The sequence below is a fragment of the Onychostruthus taczanowskii genome, unplaced genomic scaffold, assembly GCF_017590055.1.
Source record: "Onychostruthus taczanowskii isolate IOZ18803 unplaced genomic scaffold, ASM1759005v1 scaffold61, whole genome shotgun sequence".
NCBI lineage: Eukaryota > Metazoa > Chordata > Aves > Passeriformes > Passeridae > Onychostruthus > Onychostruthus taczanowskii.
This window is the reverse complement of record NW_024503790.1, coordinates 5275680-5297748: the sequence shown is the minus strand read 5'-3', so window position 1 is coordinate 5297748 and position 22069 is coordinate 5275680. Positions and strand designations below refer to the sequence as shown.

The window sequence follows — 22069 nt, the reverse complement described above, 5'->3', positions numbered from 1 at the left end:
GAGCCCCTGGTCCATGAAATTCCTGCTGTTCTTCCTCCTGGATTTCCTTTCTGAGCCCCTGGTCCATGAAATTCCTGCTGTTCTTCCTCCTGGATTTCCTTTCTGAGCCCCTGGTCCATGAAATTCCTGCTGTTCTTCCTCCTGGATTTCCTTTCTGAGCCCCTGGTCCATGAAATTCCTGCTGTTCTTCCTCCTGGATTTCCTTTCTGAGCCCCTGGTCCACAAAATTCCTGCTGTTCCTCCTCCTGGATTTCCTTTCTGAGCCCCTGGTCCATGAAATTCCTGCTGTTCCTTCTCCTGGATTTCCTTTCTGAGCCCCTGGTCCATGAAATTCCTGCTGTTCCTCCCTTTCACCATCTCCCTGTGCTGGGTCCTACCTTTGGTGGGATGTGCTCTGTGTGGCCTGGATCCAGAAAAATTCCATCCCAGGTGACACCCAGGAGCTCAGCCCTGTGCACAACATTCCTGCTCCTGATCTACCTGAGACACATTTACTGCGACTGCATCCACCAAATCTGCTCTGGGCTGTGCTGAAACACAGAAACAAACCAACAAAAACGGGGTGAGAAATGCAGAGTTCAGCTCTGAGCTGAGCCCTCAGCCTTTGGTGTGCTTCCCTTTCCCTGTAAAACGAGGATATTGATATTTCCCAACTGATAAAATGAGGTTTTGGGAGGGTTGTGCTTCACCTGGGAGGCGCCAAGTTCTGTGTGAAGTGATTTTTGCCAGCCTAGGACAGGGATCAGCTTTTTCCATTGTTCTCCTGATGGATCCACCACATGGAAAAATGCCTGGTGCAGTGATGGCTCAGGAATAGTGATGCAGGTGGTTTTATTTAAAGCAATAACATCAAAGCAAAACCTCTGCTGATTCAGCTCATAAAAATCATTGATGCATAAAATCCAACAATAATTGTCAAGAAAGAAAAGGGGAAGGGAGCATTGGGAGAACAGAGGAAGAAAAGGCAACCCAACCCCATAAATGCACACAAGACAGTTTAACTCTTTCATGAAGCATTTGCACCCTTGTGTGGGGGGAAAAAAAAAAAAAAGTGGATGTGGAAAAAATTCTGTGGGAACTGGAGGGAGATGGAATTAAGAAAAGCCATCTCTTTTCCACGTTATCTATCTTGGATGGAAGCTTCTGGTCCAGCCAGCAGCTTGGGAATGTCTTCATTTACAATATTCCTTCCTGAAATCTGAAAGCAAATGGAAACAGGGGGTCAGCACCTGGAGAGAGACTTCAAACCATTCAAAGAAGCACAAAAATATGGATTTATTTCTAGGGTGAGCATTTGCAGTCACCCACAACCCTGATATCAAAACCCCCCCAGTGAGACAGACTGGGGGTAAATTATTGTTCAAACCCACCCTGCAGGAGAAAATGCCAGGAGAATTCCATCAGGGACAGCTCCTGGGCTCTCCATCCCCTGCTTGGTGTCATTTCAGCCCATTTTTTAAATCTTCATTGCCCTGGAATGAGTCATGGGATCTCAGAGCTGATCACAAGCCCTGGCTGACACAAGTGCTGTCCTACAGACACAGGCACAACCCTGGGGATGAATCCTGGATCAGCAAGAGGAGATCCAGCCCCCAGGGAGGGAGAGCTCTTTGCTTTTCTTGGATGGAGTAACTGCCCATTACCCAGAAATTAATTCCACTCCAAACACTCTCCTTCTGCACTGTGTTTTCTGCCCAAACACCATGCCAGGACATTTTTGGGCTGCATCTCCCTCCCTCTGAGGTCACAGCAGAGCAGGCACAGTTCCAGCCCTGCCAAGCTTTCTTTTTCCAATCAAGAAAAATTCCAATTTGTGCCATGCCCAAAGCTTTTAAAAGCCTAATCACTGCTTGCATCTCATGGCTCCGTGATGAAAGGATGGGAAGGCAGCTGGCTTCTCATTCCTGCTTCTGCCATGAGGTTTCTCATTCCTCTTTGGCTGTGCCTTGGTCACTCACTGATGGACTGTTCCCACCAGAAGCTCCCTGCAGCCACCAATTAAGGGGAAGAAAGTCATGATTACCTTTGTCTAAATCAATGTTCTTTGCTGGGAAGCTCCTGGCTTGCTCAGCCTTCTCCTTCAGGATGTTGTTTTTGTAATCTGTGCAAGGGAGGAGCAGGATTCACACAGGAATTAGGATATGAAAAGAAAACAAGAGTTTGAGGAGCAGGACAGAGGTGATCAGCCCTTCCTTGCTGTGCTCTAGGACTGGCATCTCTGATTTCTAGGAATTATTTGTGGAGTTACTCAGCAGGAAAACAGCTCTGACTTCATTTTAGCCCCTGGCATTCATCAGTTGTGCAAACTTCAGCTCCCTGCTCCTCACAGGCAGCACAGATCCTTCCAGCTCTGGATTATCTCCTCAAAGCTCACCTGGAGGTGACTGATGCAATTATCCAGAGATTTTGCTCTCCTGGGACACACAGAGAAGGATTTTTGCAACCCAGCCTCTGCAAGCCAATGGTTTTTTGGGGTTTTTTGTCTTTTTTTTTTCTTTTTTTTTTTCTTTTTTTTTTCTGGGCCTTTACAGCAATTCTTGGGACCTAAGGTTTGTCAGCTTTTTCTTTTAAAGGTTGTACCTTTACTGGAGATGCAAATAAAAAAACCAAAGGGACAATTATCTCCTGGTTTATCCAGCAAGTTGCAGAACTTGGCATCATGAAAAGGCTTCAGGAACCTCAGGGTGGTGCAGACAAGAGCAGCAGTTTTTTGGAATGGATTCACTCCAAATCCCAGCAAGAACCAAGCCCTGATCAATTACTGACACAAGAAACTCAAGGCTGCACCTTCAAACCCCAGCAAGGAGCAGCATCTACCTTCAGGAATGCTGGAAATTCCCCAAATCTGTCCTATAAATCCCAAAAAAAACATTTTCACAGTATGAGATGGGCTTCCTTCCCCTCTTCCCTTTCATTTTACCACGAGTTCCAGGGGGATTTGTATTTTCTCTTTTCTACCTCAGATATTCTTCCCCTCACTCTCTGTTCATCTGCCCTAATTGCTAGCACAGAAGGCCCAAATGCTCACTGAATTATTTGACATCCAGGGAGGAGAAAATCAGAAAGTTAAACCAAAGTGGCTTCAGCAGAAGGTGGAGACAATGAACTCAACAAACTCAGGACTTCTCCTTACTCAATTTTGATCAAATAAAACCCATACCCACTTCCAGAGGTTAAAAAATGGGTTAAGTCACTCCCAAATATCCAAGTGCCATTAGAAATTTCGGATTTACAAGGATTCTGAGCTGGTTTGGTGGCCAGGGATACCTACCCAGCCTGATGTCTTCACTTTTCTGTGGGGTCAGATCTGTTGTGTCCACTGTAAATTCTTTAAGATTCACATCCTTCCTGAAAAGGGAATAATGGTGGGAAATGGTATTGTCCCATCTTTTAATAACTGGCTCCTTTCACACTTTTTCCCATTAGCTTTTCTAATTCTTTATATAATTTAATTAATTTTTAATTTTTTCCCCCACCCGTTTGTCCTGATCTTAGAACAATGGGCAGCCAATCCTGGAATTTCCTCCTCTTTTCCACTTTAATCCTATAAAATAAGGCCTGGAGGAGCCCAGCTCCATGATCCTGGCCCCATCTCACAGCAGATCTGTGCATTATTCCCTTCCCACCAGCTCCCAAGGACATCTCACAGAAACTCCATCCCCCAGTCAGCTCCCAAAGGGTAACAAGAGGAAGTTCAGTTTCCAAATCAGCCCCACAAACCATTTTCTCTTTCCACTTCCTCCTCCTAACCAGATTTTCAGCTGGTTTAGGCTCTTAGCAGAGGAGGAAATTAAAATTGTTTCATTTAAATGCATTCTAAACCTAATTAATAATATTAATTACATTACAATTGATTATACTTACTCTCCATATTTCTTCACGTTGTATTCATAACCTAACCAGGAGGAAAAAGCAGAATGAGCAGAATGATGACCCTGGGGGTCTTTTCCAACTCCAACAATTCCACAAAATCAAGGTCTGGATATTTTCACACCACACCAGCCCTGCAAATCCTGGACACCTGAGCTCCCAAGGGACAAATCCCACCTGTGAGGGGCTTTCCTTCTCCCTTCTATGGAGAAAATCAGGAGTGGGGTTCAGCCAAAGCCTGGAGGTGATGACCCTGGGGGTCTTTTCCAACCCCAACAGCTCCACAAAATCAAGGTCTGGACATTTTTATACCACACCAGCCCTGCAAATCCAAGACACCTGAGCTCCCAAGGGATAAATTCTGCCTGAGAAAGGCTTTTCTTCTGCTTTCTAAGGAGCAAATCAGCAAATCTGGAGTGGGATTCAACCAAAGCCTGGAGGTGGTGACCTTGGAGGTCTTTTCCAACCCCAACAATTCCATAATATCAAGGCCTGGACATTTTCACACCACACCAGCCCTGCAAGTCCTGGACACCTGAGCTCCCCAGGGACAAATCCCACCTGTGAGGGGCTTTCCTTCTCCCTTCTATGGAGAAAATCAGGAGTGGGGTTCAGCCAAAGCCTGTAGGTGATGACTCTGGGGGTCTTTTCCAACCCCAACAACTCCACAAAATCAAGGTCTTGGACATTTTTATCCCACACCAGCCCTGCAAATCCAAGACACCTGAGCTCCCAAGGGATAAATTCTGCCTGAGAAAGGCTTTTCTTCTGCTTTCTATGGAGCAAATCAGCAAATCAAACCAAAGCCTGGAGGTGATGACCCCGGGGGTCTTTTCCAACCCAAATAACTCCACAAAATCAAGGTCTGGATATTTTTACACCACACCAGCCCTGCAAATCCTCCCCCTGGGCAGGTTCCTGGTTTTCCAGGAGGGGATCCCTGCCTGCAGCACTGCTCCTGGCAGGAATGATTGCAGGCCAGGTCAGGATTTCCCTGGACTCACCTCTCTGGCGGCGCCTGCGGGTGACGAGCACCACGATGATGAGGAGGACGAGGAAGAGCAGCAGAGTGGCCAGGATGTAGCCCAGCTGCTGGAAGAAGTGCATCCTGCTCTCAGGGATGATGACATTGATGACATTGTGGCCCCTGACCACGTTTGGATCTGAGGGAAGGAGAACAGGAGGCATCACTGGAAGCGGGATCACATGTGGGAACGCTCAGGGAGGAATTCTGAATGGCAAGAATGAATCAGTGCCTGATTTCTCGTAATTCCCAGGGTTTAACAGAATCCCTTCTCTAGGATCAGTGATCCCTGGCCTTCAGAGTGTTCTTGCAGGGGGGAATTTCAGAGCAAAGCCAGTCCCAAACCTTCCAGAGGGTCCCAAAACCTTCCTCTGGGTCCCTTTCAACACAAACTCCACGCTGCTCTGGCTCCAGACAGCAGCCCCTCCTTGCCAAGGGTTATAATTTATGGAGTGGGAAGAGTTTTCAGAGCCAAAAAATGAGCTTCCTTTGAAATGAAATAAGATCAATAAAATAAATAAACACCCCCAAAAGCAGAGGAAAGCCAAGATTCCATTCCTTTTGAGGGTGCAGCAGGATTTCTGTCCCACAGAACAGGGAAGGGGAGCTCAAAGCTTTTACGTGGAACATTTTTTTTTTGGTAGATCTCAAATAAATAGGTCAATGTTTCACACATGTAAAGAGGAAGTGACTTCTCTGCTTGCAACAGTCAGAGGAATGGACAAAGCCAGCCCAGGCATGGATGGAATCCCACAGGACTCTGCTGGGAGAGGGGTTTTTCCTTCAAAACAGAAAAAAACCCCTCCACCTTCACCCCTTACAGGGAATTTTCACAGAGCACCAGGCAAGATCAGGATGGAGCCCTCACTTCCCATTCCCTTGGGAGTTCCCCTGCTAATTATCCAGAGGGAATAAGGGGAAAAGTGGGGAAATAAGATCTCAAAAATACCTCAAAAGCCACAGCACCCTTTAGCAGATGCGTCCTGACACTTCTGGCAGTGCTGGCACTGGGACTGCTTCCCGTTTTTTGGGCAGTTTGTTTCCAGCAGTTAAAAATACCAACCCAGCAAAAATCAAATTAAATCAGGCAAGAGTGGGTTGAAATAAACACTCTGAAACCAGAGCTGGTTGTTTGCTAATGCCAACAGCAGTCCTAGAAAATCAAAAAGCTTGAGCAACGTGCTCTGTTCTGGTGGCCCAGTGCTCCACTCCTGCAGCACTCTGCTTTTACTGGGATTTCCAGTTCTCCCTGGATACAGAGCTGGAAAAACCATGGGATTTCCACCCTGCCAAGCTGGAAAGTATCAACTCAAACCAAGAAAGCCACTTGCAAAGCTGCAAACATGTGACAACTCTGCTGTGTCCCATCCCTGGCTCCTTGCTGCCATAATGAGATGGTGCCACAGCAAACAGAGCAATTTCTGTTCCTGGCTTTTTGCTTTCCCCCAGAACTGGGTAAGGGCTGGGTTTAAACTTCAGGCAACACTGAGGAGGTCACAACACGGAGTGGAAACAGAGATTTAATAGCTTTGGGTAATGGGATGTATCCCATTTGATAACTGGGGAAACTGAGGCACAGCTCAGTCCCACTGTCAGTGCCCAGGGCAGGACCACGAGGTCACACAGACTCCTCCTCACCCTACACCAGAATTGAAGCTGGGGTGGTGAAGGTTTATTCTGTAACCAAGATCTGATCTCACACCCACCCTGCCCCAAATTCACTCCCAGGACATTTTAACCACTGAAAAAATAAATCCCAATGGTGAAGGGGAAACCTTAAATTTAAGAAGTGCCTCAACATGATCTTCCCAAAGCATCAAAGACCAAACTGTTCTGCTGGAAAAGGTGGAGAGCTCCCCACAAGGTTTGCCAATATTTTAGCACTCATCATGAGGCACAACAGATTCCTCAGGCACCTGCTGCAGAGCAAACCCTGAGTAAAAATACTCTTTTAGTAAATATCCACCACATTTGCACTGCTGAGCCTGAGAGCAGCACTGAGCCCCTGCCTCTGCTCCAAACAGGATGAACTTTCCTTCTGGGAATGGAGCTTGGAGCAAGGCCAGGAGCTGAGGCTGCTGCCTGGTAAAAGCTCCTGGGTTTGCTTTTGGTGTCTCCCCGTTGCTGTTGTGCTCCCCAGAAGAATTCCAGGCAGTTTTTTGTGGAATGGGGCAATCAGCCTCCCCTGGCAGGGCTGGAGAAGGAAACCTCTGGATGTCTCCAGGGCTCACACATTCCCATGGACTCAGCACATTTTTGGGAGTGCTGAGGGGTCCCAAAGCTGCTGGTTTGGACAGAGGAAGTGGCTCCTGCCAGGAAGGGAAATTCCTCCAGCACAGCCAGGTTAAATCACCCAGAGATTCCACCTCCCTTCTGAGCAGGTGGGAAATACTCAGGACAGTATCCTCAATAAATTTGTGGGTGAACTACTCTGGAAGCAAGATCTGGTTTCCATCTGTGGATAAGGATCAAGGGCTGTGTGCAGGAACTCTCATATTTGGATATCCTGGTTTCCAGCCACCTCTCTCAGCACTGCCTGGATTTTCTGGACACCAACCTTAGCCCCAGGGAAAAAGTTTAGGTCTCTATGACTTGAGAAAGCCAATTTCTTACAGGAGAATAAACCTATTTAAAAATGTATGAAGCAAATCAAAATTCTGTATTAAACAGCCAATAAATATTAAAACACAATGAATATTTTAAAGTGTTAATAAAAAACTATACCCAAAAGACTTTAAAAAAAATTAAACTTGGGATTTTTGTTTTGTTTTTCTGCCTGAACGAAGTGTGATGGTTTTGAGTTTGGACAGGCTGACAGATGATAGCTCAGTGCAGTGGAAAATATGAAAATTGGTTTATGGCACACACACACACACACACAAAAAAAAAAAAAAAAAAAAAAAAGAAAATAAAAGAAAAGCTGTTTATCTGAGCAAAATTCCTGGTGGTTGATTCTGCATGGTCTGGCACCTTGCACAGCCTAAACATCCGTGCAAAGGGGAGAAAAACTCTGGTGGGAAGAGCTGTGACAGCAAAGGCAGGGCTGCATCACCCCCCTGCCCACACCTCCATAAAGGCACGGAGGAAAGAGAGCCAAAAAAAAGGGAGAGGGAGCTGCACAAAAACACAAACCAAACCCAGCTTGTTTGCCTGGGGCCTGCCAGCAGTGCAGAACTGCCCTGGGGCACTAAGTCAAGGTGATAGGTCAGAAAAGCAAAATAAATCCTGGGCCAACGTTGGGTTAGAAAGCTCTATATTGCCTTGTCATGAAGAACCTGTGACTCTCTTGAGCTGTGGCTGACTGCTTGCCCTTGTAAATCTCAGGGCTTCTGATGTTTATCTGAGCAATAAATCATTCTTGGTATGATTCCAATTGTTCTTGGTATGGTCCCATTGTGTTGGAACCCTGGCTGTTGAGAAATTCAGAGTTTCTGTACAGACAGACTCTGACCCCCTGGAGAACACTGCATTTGACCTGAGGCTGTGGAGAAGGCTTCCAAAATGGAATGATAGAATTGGGATTATGGGTGTGGAGTTGGTCAGAAGTGTGTAATGTCACAGGGTGGAAAACTGAGAGTTTGGGGGTTTAGAATATAGAAATAAATATGAAGCAAGATGAAGGTTTTAGGGCAGAGGCAGGTTGTTCTTCTTTACCTTCTTCTTCCTTCTTCTTCCTTCTTCTCCATGGGTTTGGATGGTTTTGTGTAATTGGACAGAAAAGTCCACATTGTGGACTTCAAATGATCAGTTATTGGGTTAAAAGTGAAAATAATTTAGGTATAATTTCCTAATTGGACAGTTTAGCCTTAAAAGATCTTGTACCAAGAGATAGTTGGCTATTTTGTGCCATCTTGGTGAAAAACTGCAGAACTCACTGCTGTGAGGCTGTAACATTGATAAGAAACAACAAACACCTGAGTCTGAACACAACCCATCGTCTCAAGTGCCTTCAATCCCAGCCTCGACAGAGGCAGAAAAAGCAAATTGAGAACCCACAGCACTCCTTTAAATGAATGTGATGCCTGCAACAGTGCCCAGGGCAGGGCCTGCAAGGCCTCCCTGGTGGTCAGCTGGATAGGAAATGCCCAGCCATGATGACAGCACCAAAAAAGCCTCTCTTCCACCCTCAGACCCTCGTTATCTCTCTGTAAGACCTCAGGTCATATTCACCTCGACCCCTACCATTGGACAACTTCCAAAACTCCTAAACCTGATATAAACACCCTGCTCTGCCCAGCTCGGCAGAAGAGCTGCCAGTGAGACCCCTTGCAGAAGATACCAATAAAGACATCTCTGAGGAACCTCAATAAAGACATCTCTGAGGAACCCCAATAAAAACATCTCTGTGGAACCCCAATAAAGGCATCTCTGAGGAACCTCAATAAAGACATCTCTGTGGAACCTCAATAAAGGCATCTCTGAGGAGCCTCAATAAAGACATTTCGTCTCTCTCCCTGTGTCTGCCAAAGGCACTCGGCAAACAAAGAGCTGAAATCACTAAAGAGCTGAAATCACTAAAAAGCTGTCACAACCCAGGACATCCCTCTGGGTGCCCTGGATGGCTCGAGTCCCTGGCAGGAAGCCAAAGACACTTGGGATTTCAATCTTAACCCATGGAGCAAATTACCAAGTTTGTATGAAGAATTAAAACTCACAAAAGTTTAAGTAGCATAACAGTAGTTGTCACAGGGTGAAAAGTAGAATTCTGGGATTTTTAGAAGGGGGGTTTGGAGTCCCAAGATGGAGGAATTTGAGCGTTCCCTGTCCTTCTTCTTTCCCCTTCCTAACCTCCATGTTCTGGGTGATGCTGGCACTTTTGGATTGGTTTAGAGTAGAAGTAGACAATCTATTGGTATTGGAAAATAATGGTTAATAAAGTACACAGTACTTTAAATAAACAAAAAATAAATAAAACAGTAGTTTTTAGTATAAAGAGACAGCAACACCTCAGGGCAGGGCAGTGTGCCCTTGACAGACCTGCTGAACAGACCTCTGCGGGTCTGGAAAAGAATGTTTTACATAAAAGACAATAAACAACTTTGAAAACCAGAGCTGAAGAATTCTGACTCTTTCTTCGACCATTGGGCTGGGAAAAAAAGAACTCTCGGGGTGTATTGACCACAGGAAACCTGAGAAAGAGCTGAAATCACCCAAGAGCTGAAATCACTCAAGGGAGCTGAAATCACCCCAGACAGCTGAAATCACCCAAGAGAGCTGAAATCACCCAAGAGAGCTGAAATCACCAAAGAGAGCTGAAATCACTCAAGAGAGGTGAAATCACTCAAGAGAGCTGAAATCACCCAAGAGCTGAAATCACCAAAGAGAGCTGAAATCACCCGAGAGCTGAAATCACCCAAGACAGCTGAAATCACCCAAGACAGCTGAAATCACTCAAGAGAGCCGAAATCACCCAAGAGCTGAAATCACTCAAGAGAGCTGAAATCACCAAAGAGCTGAAATCACCCAAGAGAGCTGAAATCACACAAGAGAGCCAAAATCACCCAAGAGAGCCAAAATCACCCAAGAGCTGAGCTTGCTAAGACTGCCTGCAGCCCTGAAGCCTGCCTGAGGGGCCCAGACAGGTTGTGCTTAACTGAACTTCTCTGTCTGGGACACCCAAAAACCCCAGGGCCGCACCACAGTCCATCTCTACAAGGCCACTCACCCGCAGCAGGGACCACGGCGTGCGTGGTGATGTTCACCACCTTCCTCTCCCTCTCTGGCTCCGTGACGGCCACGTGGTAGATCCTGCGCTCGTGCAGCCCGCAGTAGTGGTGGTGCAGGTGGCACGAGTAGGTGCCCTCGTCGGCGCTCTCCAGGCGGGAGATGCGCAGCGAGAAGTCTCCGAGGGCGAAGGCGCCGCGGGTGACGTTCATCTTCTGCCGCAGGAACTGGGGCCCGTAGGAGCGGCGCTCGCCGGAGGCGTACAGATCCACCAGGCGGTCGGCGCGGTCCTGGGGCACCCCGGGGGGCTGCCGGTCCCAGTGCACCACCTGCTGCTCCTCCTCGCTGTGCCGCTCCGTCCAGATGTGCTGGCGGTTGACGCACGGCAGCGTCACCGTGCTGCCCTCCGGGGCCACCAGCACCGGCTTCTCGCCGTCCCAGTACTCGCTGGCCTCCTCGCCTGGTGGGGAACACAACTTTGGAATGGGTTTGCTCCACTAGTTTTTGTCCCACCCGTTCCTGGTTTTCCAGCATGATTGATTTAAGTTTCCGTGTTGTGATGTTTTGTGTAGGCTGAGCTGGAACAGAGGCTGGGCAGAGTTAAAGAATTTTATCAGCTCAGCATCAGCAGTGCACATCAAGGGCTGGGCATTAGGACAAAGCAGCTGCTTGGGATTAGGAGGAGAAATCTGGGAGATGGGGAGAGGAAAACACACTTCAACCTGAGCAGCAGCTTCTTGGAAATATTTGGAGTGATGCCTTGGGAAGGCTGACCTAGAACAGACTCCCAGTGCTGTAACACTCCTTTCCTGTTCTCCTGCAGCCCCCAGGATCAACGGGCACCCCAAGCTGGACAGGCACCGGGAGCACCCCCCTGGCTACGACAGCTCCTCCACCATGCTGAGCAGCGAGCTGGAGTCCAGCAGCTTCATCGACTCCGAGGACGACGACAACACCAGCAGGTACTGCCCTCAGGGCCTCAGCTCTGGGCTCTTCTCAATCCACCTTCTCTTTCTTTTGTGTTTCTTTTTTTGTTTGGATTGTTTGGGGTTTTTTGTGTTTGGTTTTTTTTTTTTTCCTTTAATTTCTTTTGTGATTCTGATGCCTTTTGTGAAGGCTGCCCTAGAGCAGAGGCTGGACAGAGCTAAAGAATAAAGCAGGGATTTATGAAAAGGATCTCCTCCATGGATCCACCTTGGGCAGCACAAGAGCCCAGCCAGGGCTGCACCCAAGATGAACCCAAATGGTCCCAAAATGAACCCAAGGTGAACCAGAATGGTCCCAAAATGCACGATGGTCACGGGGTCTCTCCCTGGGATCAGCTCTGCTCCATGTGCACATTGCAGTTCAGTGTCCAATTCCAGCTCAGCCCCTGCACTCCCATCCTTGTTTTTCTCTCTCCAGCCCACGGGGTTTGTGCTCTTGGGCTGAGATTTGGATCATTTGTCCTTGGTCCCCAGCTGGAGCAGGAATTGTTTTGTCTCCCTGCTCTGTGCACAGAGCTCACCATCTCCTGATATGAAGCTCAAACCCACACACTAAAGCAGCACAGAATGTGAAAAACAGAAAAGCCAAAACCTGAGGCATCACCCAGGTTTCCTTTCCTTGGCCAAAACCAGCAAAATTTTAGGCCAATTTTCTATCGTACACCGCGATCTCATGGGCACGGTCAATGTGAAATTCCCACTCAACATCAAGTGTCAAGGACACCTGAGATTGCTCCCACACCCTGGAACCCTGAATTCCAAGTGTCAAGGACACCCAGAGACACCTGAGACTGCTCTCTCTCTCTAAAACTTCACAAGACTGGAATCCTATAACACACTCCCTCCCAAAATCTTAAAAGTGCCACGTGGCACTGCCTGAACATGCATGAACATGAACAAGCCTGGCTTTTTCACATTTATTTCAGCAGTTATTAAAAAAAACCACCTTTATCCTCTAACATCCTTGGCCATTTCATGAAGCAGGGCCACTTTCTCCTCCTTCTAACTCAGAGTTAATCTCCTGCTTCAGAGAGCAGGAAGCAAATTCCCTCCACAGGCTAAGAATGGAACGAGGACCTTCATCCCAATCCTCTGAGCAGGAAATGCTTTCCTACCCACAAAGGCCCTAATTACTGGAGGAGCTGAAGCAGCACTGCTCTGTGTTTGGCTCTTGAAAAGGAATAACAGAAGCAGCCAGAGCACAGAGGAGCAGACTGGGGCTCTCAGGGTGTTTTTATTGCACTGTGAGAGCAGCAGAGGAGATGCACTTCCACCCCAGCAGCTCCACTGGTGTTATGCAGAGGTTTAAATGGATTTTTAATGGGTGCCTGTGTGGATGGGTGGGACTCCCTGCAGCTGCCAACAGCTGGAGTTTGGAGCTGGGCTTAAGGTGTGGTGGGTTTTTAAGTACAGGCTGCCCAGGGCAAGCTCAGCAGCCTGAGCACAGGCAGGTCCTTGTGGCTGAGCTGAGCTGAGGGTGTGGATTGTCACCAGGGAGGGATTGTCACCAGGGAGGGACTGTCACCAGCGGGGGACTGTCACCAGGGAGGGATTGTCACCAGGGGGGGACTGTCACCAGGGAGGGATTGTCACCAGGGGGGGACTGTCACCAGGGGGGGACTGTCACCAGGGAGGGATTGTCACCAGGGAGGGATTGTCACCAGGGGGGGACTGTCACCAGGGGGGGACTGTCACCAGGGAGGGATTGTCACCAGGGAGGGATTGTCCCCAGGGGTGTACTGCTGATGCTGCAGGGACAGTTTGGTAACGACCAAGAGCAAGCACTGAGCTAAGGTTCCAGGCACTGTCTGGCCAAGGAAGATGAGAGGTTTGTAAATAAAGCCTCTGAAAGTCAGGCAGCAAACAGCACAGAGAGCACCAGGCTCTGCTGGTGCTTCCCAAGCCTCCTGTGGCAGCTGCAGAACCCGGGGCTGTCCCCACACCCACCTCTCTTGGCGACGACCAGCTGGATTTTCACCGTTTCGTACAAGTGGCAGTAGTGATGGTGAAGATTACAGGAATATGTGCCTGCATCACTCTCTGCAACACCTGTAGAGCAGGGAAGAGAGAGGAATTCAGTGATTTATACTGAGACAATATTATTTGTGTCATTTGCAGTTTCCCAAATCCTTGTCTGGATGTAAACAACTTCATTCTAAGCCATCCTTATCACCAGGGTGGGTTAAGCAGAGACAAATCCTCTCACCCAATATAAAGATTTGGTCACCTAATGAAATAATTTGCTCAGTTGATTTGCTCTTGTGTGCAGAAATTTGTGTATTTCTTATGAGTAGAAATCTGTGTATTTCTGTTAACAGGTGGAAAGAGGAAGCTGGTTTAGGTTTAGCTGAGAGCAGGGAACAATGGCCATGGAGTGTTTACAGTTCAGGAACTGAATCACAACCAAAGGGCCACAAAAAGCCCAGGTGGCTTTCAAATTGTTGCAAAGTCTCATTCAAAACAGGTCGGTTTCAAAGGCAAATAAAACCCTCAGTGCTTCAGAGACCCTCACACAATCACTGAGGTTGGAAAAGAGCTCCAAGATTGAGTCCAGCCTCAATCCCCACCTTGTCCCCAGCCCAGAGCACTGAGTGCCATGTCCAGTCCTTCCTTGGTCACCTCCAGGTGTGGGGACTCCACCACCTCCCTGAGCAGCAATTCCCACTTTTAACAACCCTTTCCAGGGGAAAAAAATCCTCTTTATCCAGCCTGAACCTCCCCTGGGGCAGCTGGAAGCTTCACTTTGAAGCAAAACCAGAGAGCTGCCCAGGAGCAGTGCATGAGTTTGGGGAAAATTCCTCAACTTCTTCCTGCCTTGAGTCTCCAGCTGGAAGCTCCACTTCCCTAAGTGCCCAAGGACAAAAAATTAATTAATGCAACAGTCCAGGTATGCAGGTATTTGGTGAGAGGGAATGCTGAGAGGGTTTTGATCTGCTGAATGTGCTGAGCTGGGCAGGTTTTCTGGGATAGACTTGGAGGGGCACAAGTAACCACGGTGAGCACTGAGTGCCAGCAGTGCACTGAGATTGCTCCCAGACCCTGGAATCCTGAATTCCAAGTGTCAAGGATAGCCAGGCACACCTAAAATTGCTCCCAGAGCAGGGATGGGGTCTCCCCCATCTCCCTGGGCAGTTCCAAACCCTAAAATTCCTCCTGAGAATTAGACTTATTAACCTGGCATTCACAGAATGATCAGGTTGGAAGAGACCTTAGAGATCATCAAGTCCAACCCATACCCTAACTAAACCACAACTAAACCACAACCCTAACATAACCTCAACTAAACCACAAATCCATTTATCAAAAACCATGCTGTGAACCACCCAGGGGGAAAAAAACCTCCACACCTTTGATCACCAGCGAGAAATTCCCATCTGCAAAGGCATGTGCACCACCCATTTCCACCAAAACCCAGGGGGAAAAAACCTCCACACCTTTGATCACCAGCGAGAAATTCCCATCTGCAAAGGCATTCTCGGGCATGAGGATCCTGCCCTGGTTGTAGGAGCTGTAGACACGTTGGTCCCCAGCTGAGTACATGTCACAGAGCCTCTCCATCCTGCTGTCCCCGTAGTAGGAGCTGAGCAGGTCCCAGTGCACCACGCGCTGCCGGTCGTTCAGGCGGTCCTGGGTCCACACCATGCGGTGGCTCTTGCAGGGCAGCACGGCCTGGGAGCCCAGAACTGCACTGATGTTCAGCACAGACACCACCACGCTGGTGGGGTTGGAGGCATCAGCTGGGACTGGAAAAAACAGGAGCAAACAGCAAAATAATGAGTTGTAGGGTTATGGAGTTAATGGTGTGGGAAGGAGATGGGGTGGAGTCAAGCCTGTGCTGGAATCTCTGTGTGGTTTTGATTCTGGTTTCAAGACCAGCATGGAGCAATGTCATGGAGAATCAAAGAATCCTAAGCTGAAAGGGACCCAGGAATCACTGATCCAACCTTATCCCTGCAGAGACACCCCAACAACCCCACCCTGTGCATCCCTGAGAGGGATCCAAACCCTCCTGGAGTTCTAGGGGCTGGGACCATTCCCAGGGGAACCTGCCCAGCACAGCCACCACCACGCTGGCTGGGTTGGAGGCATCAGCTGGGAGTGGAAAAAACAGGAGCAAACAGCAAAGAAAATGAGCTGTAGGGTTATGGAGTTAATGGTGTGGGAAGGAGATGGAGTGGGAGTCAGGCTTTTGATTCTGGTTTCAAGAGCAGCATGGAGAAATGTCATGGAGAATTCTGAGCTGGAAGGGACCCAGGAATCACTAATCCAACCTTATCCCTGCTCAGGCACTCCAACAACCCCACCCTGTGCATCCCTGAGAGGGATCCAAACCCTCCTGGAGCTCTAGGGGCTGGGACCATTCCCAGGGGAACCTGCCCAGCACAGCCACCACCACGCTGGCTGGGTTGGAGGCATCAGCTGGGAGTGGAAAAAACAGGAGCAAACAGCAAAGAAAATGAGCTGTAGGGTTATGGAGTTAATGGTGTGGGAAGGAGATGGAGTGGAGTCAAACCTGTGCTGGAATCTCTGTGTGGTTTTGATTCTGGTTTCAAGACCAGCATGGAGCAATGTCATGGAGAATCAAAGAATCCTAAGCTGAAAGGGACCCAGGAATCACTGATCCAACCTTATCCCTGCACAGACACCCCAACAACCCCACTCTGCACACCCCTGGAGCTCTTGGGGCTGGTGGAGCTCTTGGGGCTTGACTCTTGGATCATTCCCAAGGGAACCTGCTCAGCCCAGACAGCACCACGCTGGTGGGGTTGGAGGCATCAGCTGGGACTGGGAAAACCAGGAGCAAACAGCAAAGAAAATGAGTTGTAGGGTTATGGAGTTAATGGTGTGGGAAGGAGATGGAGTGGGAGTCAGGCTTTTGATTCTGGTTTCAAGAGCAGCACAGGGCATTGTCATGGAGAATCAAAGAATCCTAAGCTGAAAGGGACCCAGGAATCACTGATCCAACCTTATCCCTGCACAGACACCCCAACAACCCCACTCTGCGCACCCCTGGAGCTCTTGGGGCTGGTGGAGCTCTTGGGGCTTGACTCTTGGATCATTCCCAAGGGAACCTGCTCAGCACAGACACCACCACGCTGGTGGGGTTGGAGGCATCAGCTGGGACTGGGAAAACCAGGAGCAAACAGCAAAGAAAATGAGTTGTAGGGTTATGGAGTTAATGGTGTGGGAAGGAGATGGAGTGGGAGTCAGGCTTTTGATTCTGGTTTCAAGAGCAGCACAGGGCATTGTCATGGAGAATCAAAGAATCCTAAGCTGAAAGGGACCCAGGAATCACTGATCCAACCTTATCCCTGCACAGACACCCCAACAACCCCACTCTGCGCACCCCTGGAGCTCTTGGGGCTGGTGGAGCTCTTGGGGCTTGACTCTTGGATCATTCCCAAGGGAACCTGCTCAGCACAGACACCACCACGCTGGTGGGGTTGGAGGCATCAGCTGGGACTGGGAAAACCAGGAGCAAACAGCAAAGAAAATGAGTTGTAGGGTTATGGAGTTAATGGTGTGGGAAGGAGATGGAGTGGGAGTCAGGCTTTTGATTCTGGTTTCAAGAGCAACACAGGGCATTGTCATGGAGAATCCTGAGCTGGAAGGGACCCAGGAATCACTGATCCAGTCTTATCCCTGCACAGGCACCCCAACAACCCCACCCTGTGCATCCCTGAGAGGGATCCAAACCCTCCTGGAGTTCTTGGGGCTGGGACCATTCCCTGGGGAGCCTGGTCAGTGCTCCACTCAGGGGGAAGGGTCTTTTCCTAATAAATAAAACTTTAACACACAGATTTCATTCATGTCTGTAATCAGCACTGTACACTTGAGCTGTCCCACCCACCCTTCCTAATCCTGAGCCCCAGTTTAATCCAGGCTTAGAGACACCAGTGCATGGGATGCACAATCCATGGAAGTCAGCAATGAAAGCCCCTGTGCATGCCATGGAATCAGGGCCCTCTCACTCCTCTCAAGATCACAAAATCTGGCAGATTTACAGAGATGCCACTCACCTGAATATGAGCACACAGAACCTGTCAAAGCAGAAAATAAAGAGTGTTACTGACAACAAAAGGATAAAAAAGCTACAAATACACTCCAAGTCAGCAGCCACCTCTGGTGTTGCTCCATCTATTCCCCTTCCCTGTTAATGCTGATGTTTATATCTGGATGTTTGTATCCATTTCCCACTCCAGCCACACTCTTTGTCTGCACAGTTAATTCTGGGATGCTCTGGGTGCAGCAGCTCTCTCCAGCTCACATGACTCAGATCCACACAGGAGGAACTTTGCCAGAGATGAACCAATTCCTTTGATTCTGCATTTCTCTGGTCCACTCCCTCCTGCTCCTTGTGTGGGAGGGGTCTGGAAGGTCTCCTGGCATCAGGCTTTTGATTCCCAACACGGATTCCCAACACAACACCACCATTCATCTCTCCACTCAGCCAAACCCATCAAAATCACAGGAGGTTTTGTCCTGCTAATGTCAGAGGCACAAAGTCCTCCAGACAAAGACAGTATTTCAAAATTTTTTTAGCCCTGGAATTTATGAATTTCAAATTCAACTCCAGATTGGGGGTATTTTAGCACACCCCCAAGTGCTGAGAATTAACTTGGTTTCCTCCTCTTTTTCTATCACAAAGCACTGGGCAGCAGAGAACAAAAAATGAGCAGCAGTCTGTTGAACTGCCAGCTCAAAGGCACTTCAAACAGGAGGTATTTTTCCTTACATTTAAAATCTCAGCATCACAAAGAGAAAAATCACATCTTGGACAAGGTCTGTGCTCTCTGTATATAAGAAAGAGACATCATAATTCCATCATTTGATTGTCTCTGCACAATGTGTCAGCTGCAGCCCTTGTCTCTGCAAACCAGGACTTAGATTAGGCTTAGAAAAACAAAAGAATGATTTAAAAAATCCCTTCCACAGCACCAAATCAGCCAGGAAAAATCGGTGTCACTTGTGACAGGCCACCAGCTGAGGTGTCACTGTGACCTTGTGGCTGAAGGGGTGTGGTTCGCCCTGTGGCCAGGGGACAATGTCGTGACATGAGCAGCGATTTGGGAGCTGGGGAATGGTGTCTGAGGCTGCTTCCAAGCCCTGCACGAAGAACAAACTGATTTGGTGGGACAGAAACATCCTCTGCTGGCTCGGGCAGAGGAATGAAGGCATTTACTGCTCTCCTTTCCGCTGGCGAGCTAATGGGAAAAACACGGAGCAGCATCGAATTTACCAAACATTTAGGAATGCAGCACTGCAAATCCAAGGAGTGACAAAAGCTCTGAGCTCACACCAGCACCTGCCTCTGCACCTTTTTGGAGCCCTGCACCTTCCACCTGCCAGGGCAAGGACTTCCCTTCCCTTCCCTTCCCTTCCCTTCCCTTCCCTTCCCTTCCCTTCCCTTCCCTGGTGACAGCTCCAGCCCTGGGCTCAGCTGGGAGCAGGGATTTTGGTGAGTCAAGTGTAAAACCAAAGAGTTTTCATGCACCTGGTGACAGCTCTGACCTCTGTCCCCACAGCCTCCAGGACCTGGAGCTTCTAAACCTCAGCTGCCCTCAGACGTCCCTTCCCTTCCCTTCCCTTCCCTTCCCTTCCCTTCCCTTCCCTGGTGACAGCTCCAGCCCTGGGCTCAGCTGGGAGCAGGGATTTTGGTGAGTCAAGTGTAAAACCAAAGAGTTTTCATGCACCTGGTGACAGCTCTGACCTCTGTCCCCACAGCCTCCAGGACCTGGAGCTTCTAAACCTCAGCTGCCCTCAGAGCTGTCAACACAGATCTCAACTGTGGCTTTCATTTTAGAATTTCAAGTTCCATGGGGTGGAGAATCACTTTGTCTTCTCTGGGTGATGTAACCACAAAAAAAAAGAACCCAACAAAAGACAATTCTGTGCTGTCCCCTGACACATTCTGTGCTGAGTCAGCAGGATCCCAGAGATATTCTGTGGTCCCACAGTAGAGGAAGAGGAAAGCAGCCTGGAAAACGATTTCTTAATCCCTTGTAAAAGGCAGACCCAGCTCTTACTTCTTGAATCCCATCCATTTTTCATGTGAAGAATTAAGCCACAAAAAAAACCCCCCAAAAACAAACAAACAAAAAAGGCTGTGGGCAAATTAGAAGCAAAAGGCTGGGGCTGTGAAAGATGTGTGACATGCTCAGAGCTCTCCAGGCAGTGTCCTTGGAGGGGACAGGGACAGAAAATTGTCCCCTGAGCCCGGCCTGAACAATCCTGGGCTGAACTCCCTGCTGGGACTCAGGAGTTGCTGCTCAGTTCAGTGCTGAAGGAACCTCTGAGCTCCTGTTTCATACTGGGGGATGAAAAACAACCAGAGCAGAAAAGGACATGTTCTTGCCCAAATCTGTGTGTGCCAGATTCCTCATTTCTGCCACAAATCCCTCTGTTTGTAAGAGCTTTAATGGGCTCTGTGGGGTCATTACACAATTATGGGAAAAGCAGCAGGCAGTGCCACCAGGCTGTCCCCAAACCCTCTGGGGAGTGGCAGTGGCTCCATCCTGGCTCTTCAGGGGGCTGAGAGGCCCTGATGGCTTTGGTGCAGCAGCATCGAGGTGACAGTGACATAAATGAGCCCAGGGTTTTTAAACCCACCGAGCAGTAAGCAGGAGAAACATCTGGGCTCATCTGGAAGAGGGATATGGTGAACAAAACAGCTGAGCCCAGCCCGCAAGGCTCAGCTTTTCAGTAAAACTGAATTTCCCTTCAAAGCCAGGCTTTGAGCTGGGATTTTTCTCTAAATCTCTGTGTTTGTTTATTTTTTAAAGGCTTCCTGGGACAGCTTTCCCAGCAGCAGACTCTCCCACTTCCCAAAAGGATTCCAGAGCCCTTAAACAGCCACGCAGCCCCACCAATTCCTGCACTCCCTGCAGGTAGGAACATGCAGAGAGCAGGAATGTGCTGTCTCTGCAGAAAGGAAGATTTGGTGGCTGTACAAGGAGCCAACCCCCAGCTGGGGCACAGACAGGATCCCTTTGAGATCTGCCCCAGCTTTTCTGGGATTTTAGCAGAGCTTTAAAGCCTCCCCTGCCTTGTGAGCTTGGCCTTGGCTGCAGGCCCACGGAATGGTTTTGTAGAGCCATTCCAAACACGGAGCTGTTCCTCCCTGAGACATTAACACTTGAGGGAGTGGTTCTTGTGCAGGAGGGGTCACAGATTTCCCCCCCTCCCCATCCTCCCGATTGATTATAACCTGATTTGGGTGGGCTCAAACATCAGAGTGCATCCAGGTCAATCCAAAATGCACCTGGAGCTCTGTCAGAGATCATCCCTGCTCAGGTGGGACCTTTGGCTCTGCAGCAGCCCAACCTGCTATTCCTGCCCTGGGTGCTCTGCCAAACCTCACTGGAGTCACTGGACTGGTTGGTGCTTCTGGAGCACACAGCTGTGGCCTCTCCTCCTCCTCCTCCTCTTTAACCCACCCCTCACCCCAGATTTCTGAGCCACTTTAACACTTCTGTCCCTGTGACTGAGCCCATCACTTGGCAATTCCTCAGCCGTGCGTTGGGGCATTGCAGAAGTGCCGTGGTGACATGGAAAGTGGATTAATCAGGGACCAAAGGGAGAGCTCCTCACCTTATTCCACCTCAGTGCTGGGGAGCTGAGGGGCTCAGGTGTCAGCCACAGCCTTTTAAAAGGGCTGGGAAGAGCAGGGGGTCACCAGTCCCCAAAAAACTTCTCACTTCCTACTCCTTTCTTGCACCTTGCTACCCAAAAGTGAATTCTGGGTCTGTCTTTATGCTGAAAAGAGGAAAAGAAACCCAAAAACCACACATCCTTCTTCCCCTCCATCTGAATCCTCTCTCACACCCCCCCCCCCCCCCCCCCCCTCTCTCCCCCTCCCCCACAANCCCCATCCGAATCCCCCCTCCCCCCCCCCCCCCCCAAACTCTTTCTGCTTCTTCAAAAGGAAAAAAAAAACCTTTAAAACCCTAAAATCTGACTCTGAAAGCTTTGCTGTACTCACAACCAAGCTTATTGGTTTTGATTTTGCTGATAAGAAAAAAAAAATGCACAAACATGCTGAACAGGGCTCCAACAACCTCAAACATTTTTCCATTCTCTCCCCAAAAAGCAGAGAGGAAAGCTACGACTCCCTCCCCTCCCCAGATGAAAACAGAGCAAATGTAGGAATCTGAACAAAGTCTTACAAAGATAACACTTCAAAATCTTGCAGCCAAGCCCCAGCCCCGTTGTGCAGCTGAAATAAAAATAAATAACACCACACCAGCAGATCAGAGCTTACTTTGCTGAAGCAAAATCTGCCACAGGAGGAGTTTTAAAAGTTGCTCCATTTCTTCGGCTCCTCGGAGTTTTCGCCTCTCTTGAAAAACAAGCTGAAAACTTTCTTTTTTTTTGTTTTTATTTTTTCCTCCCCTTTAACTTTCTTTTCTGTAACTGGAAAACACTATGACCTCATCAATTTACATCCCCAGAGCTGAGGACAGCAGCTCAGATTCTGCAGGATCACTCCACCTCTTTCCCTTCCCTTCCCTGACACTTTCTGCAG

General features: G+C 48.8%; 1 protein-coding gene across 1 annotated transcript; it reads right to left on the bottom strand.

Annotated features, from left to right (window-relative positions):
* Window positions 1-323: 323 nt before the first annotated feature.
* Window positions 324-22069, bottom strand: MXRA8 (matrix remodeling associated 8). Its single transcript, XM_041419624.1, has 10 exons — window positions 21806-22069; window positions 17565-17585; window positions 14979-15287; window positions 13492-13593; window positions 10560-11018; window positions 4875-5033; window positions 3865-3895; window positions 3272-3348; window positions 2024-2101; window positions 324-1198 (listed from the first exon to the last, which is right to left on the bottom strand). The coding sequence occupies exons 1-10, from the start codon at window positions 21852-21854 to the stop codon at window positions 1173-1175; spliced, it is 1311 nt and encodes a 436-aa protein (XP_041275558.1). The 5' UTR covers window positions 21855-22069; the 3' UTR covers window positions 324-1172.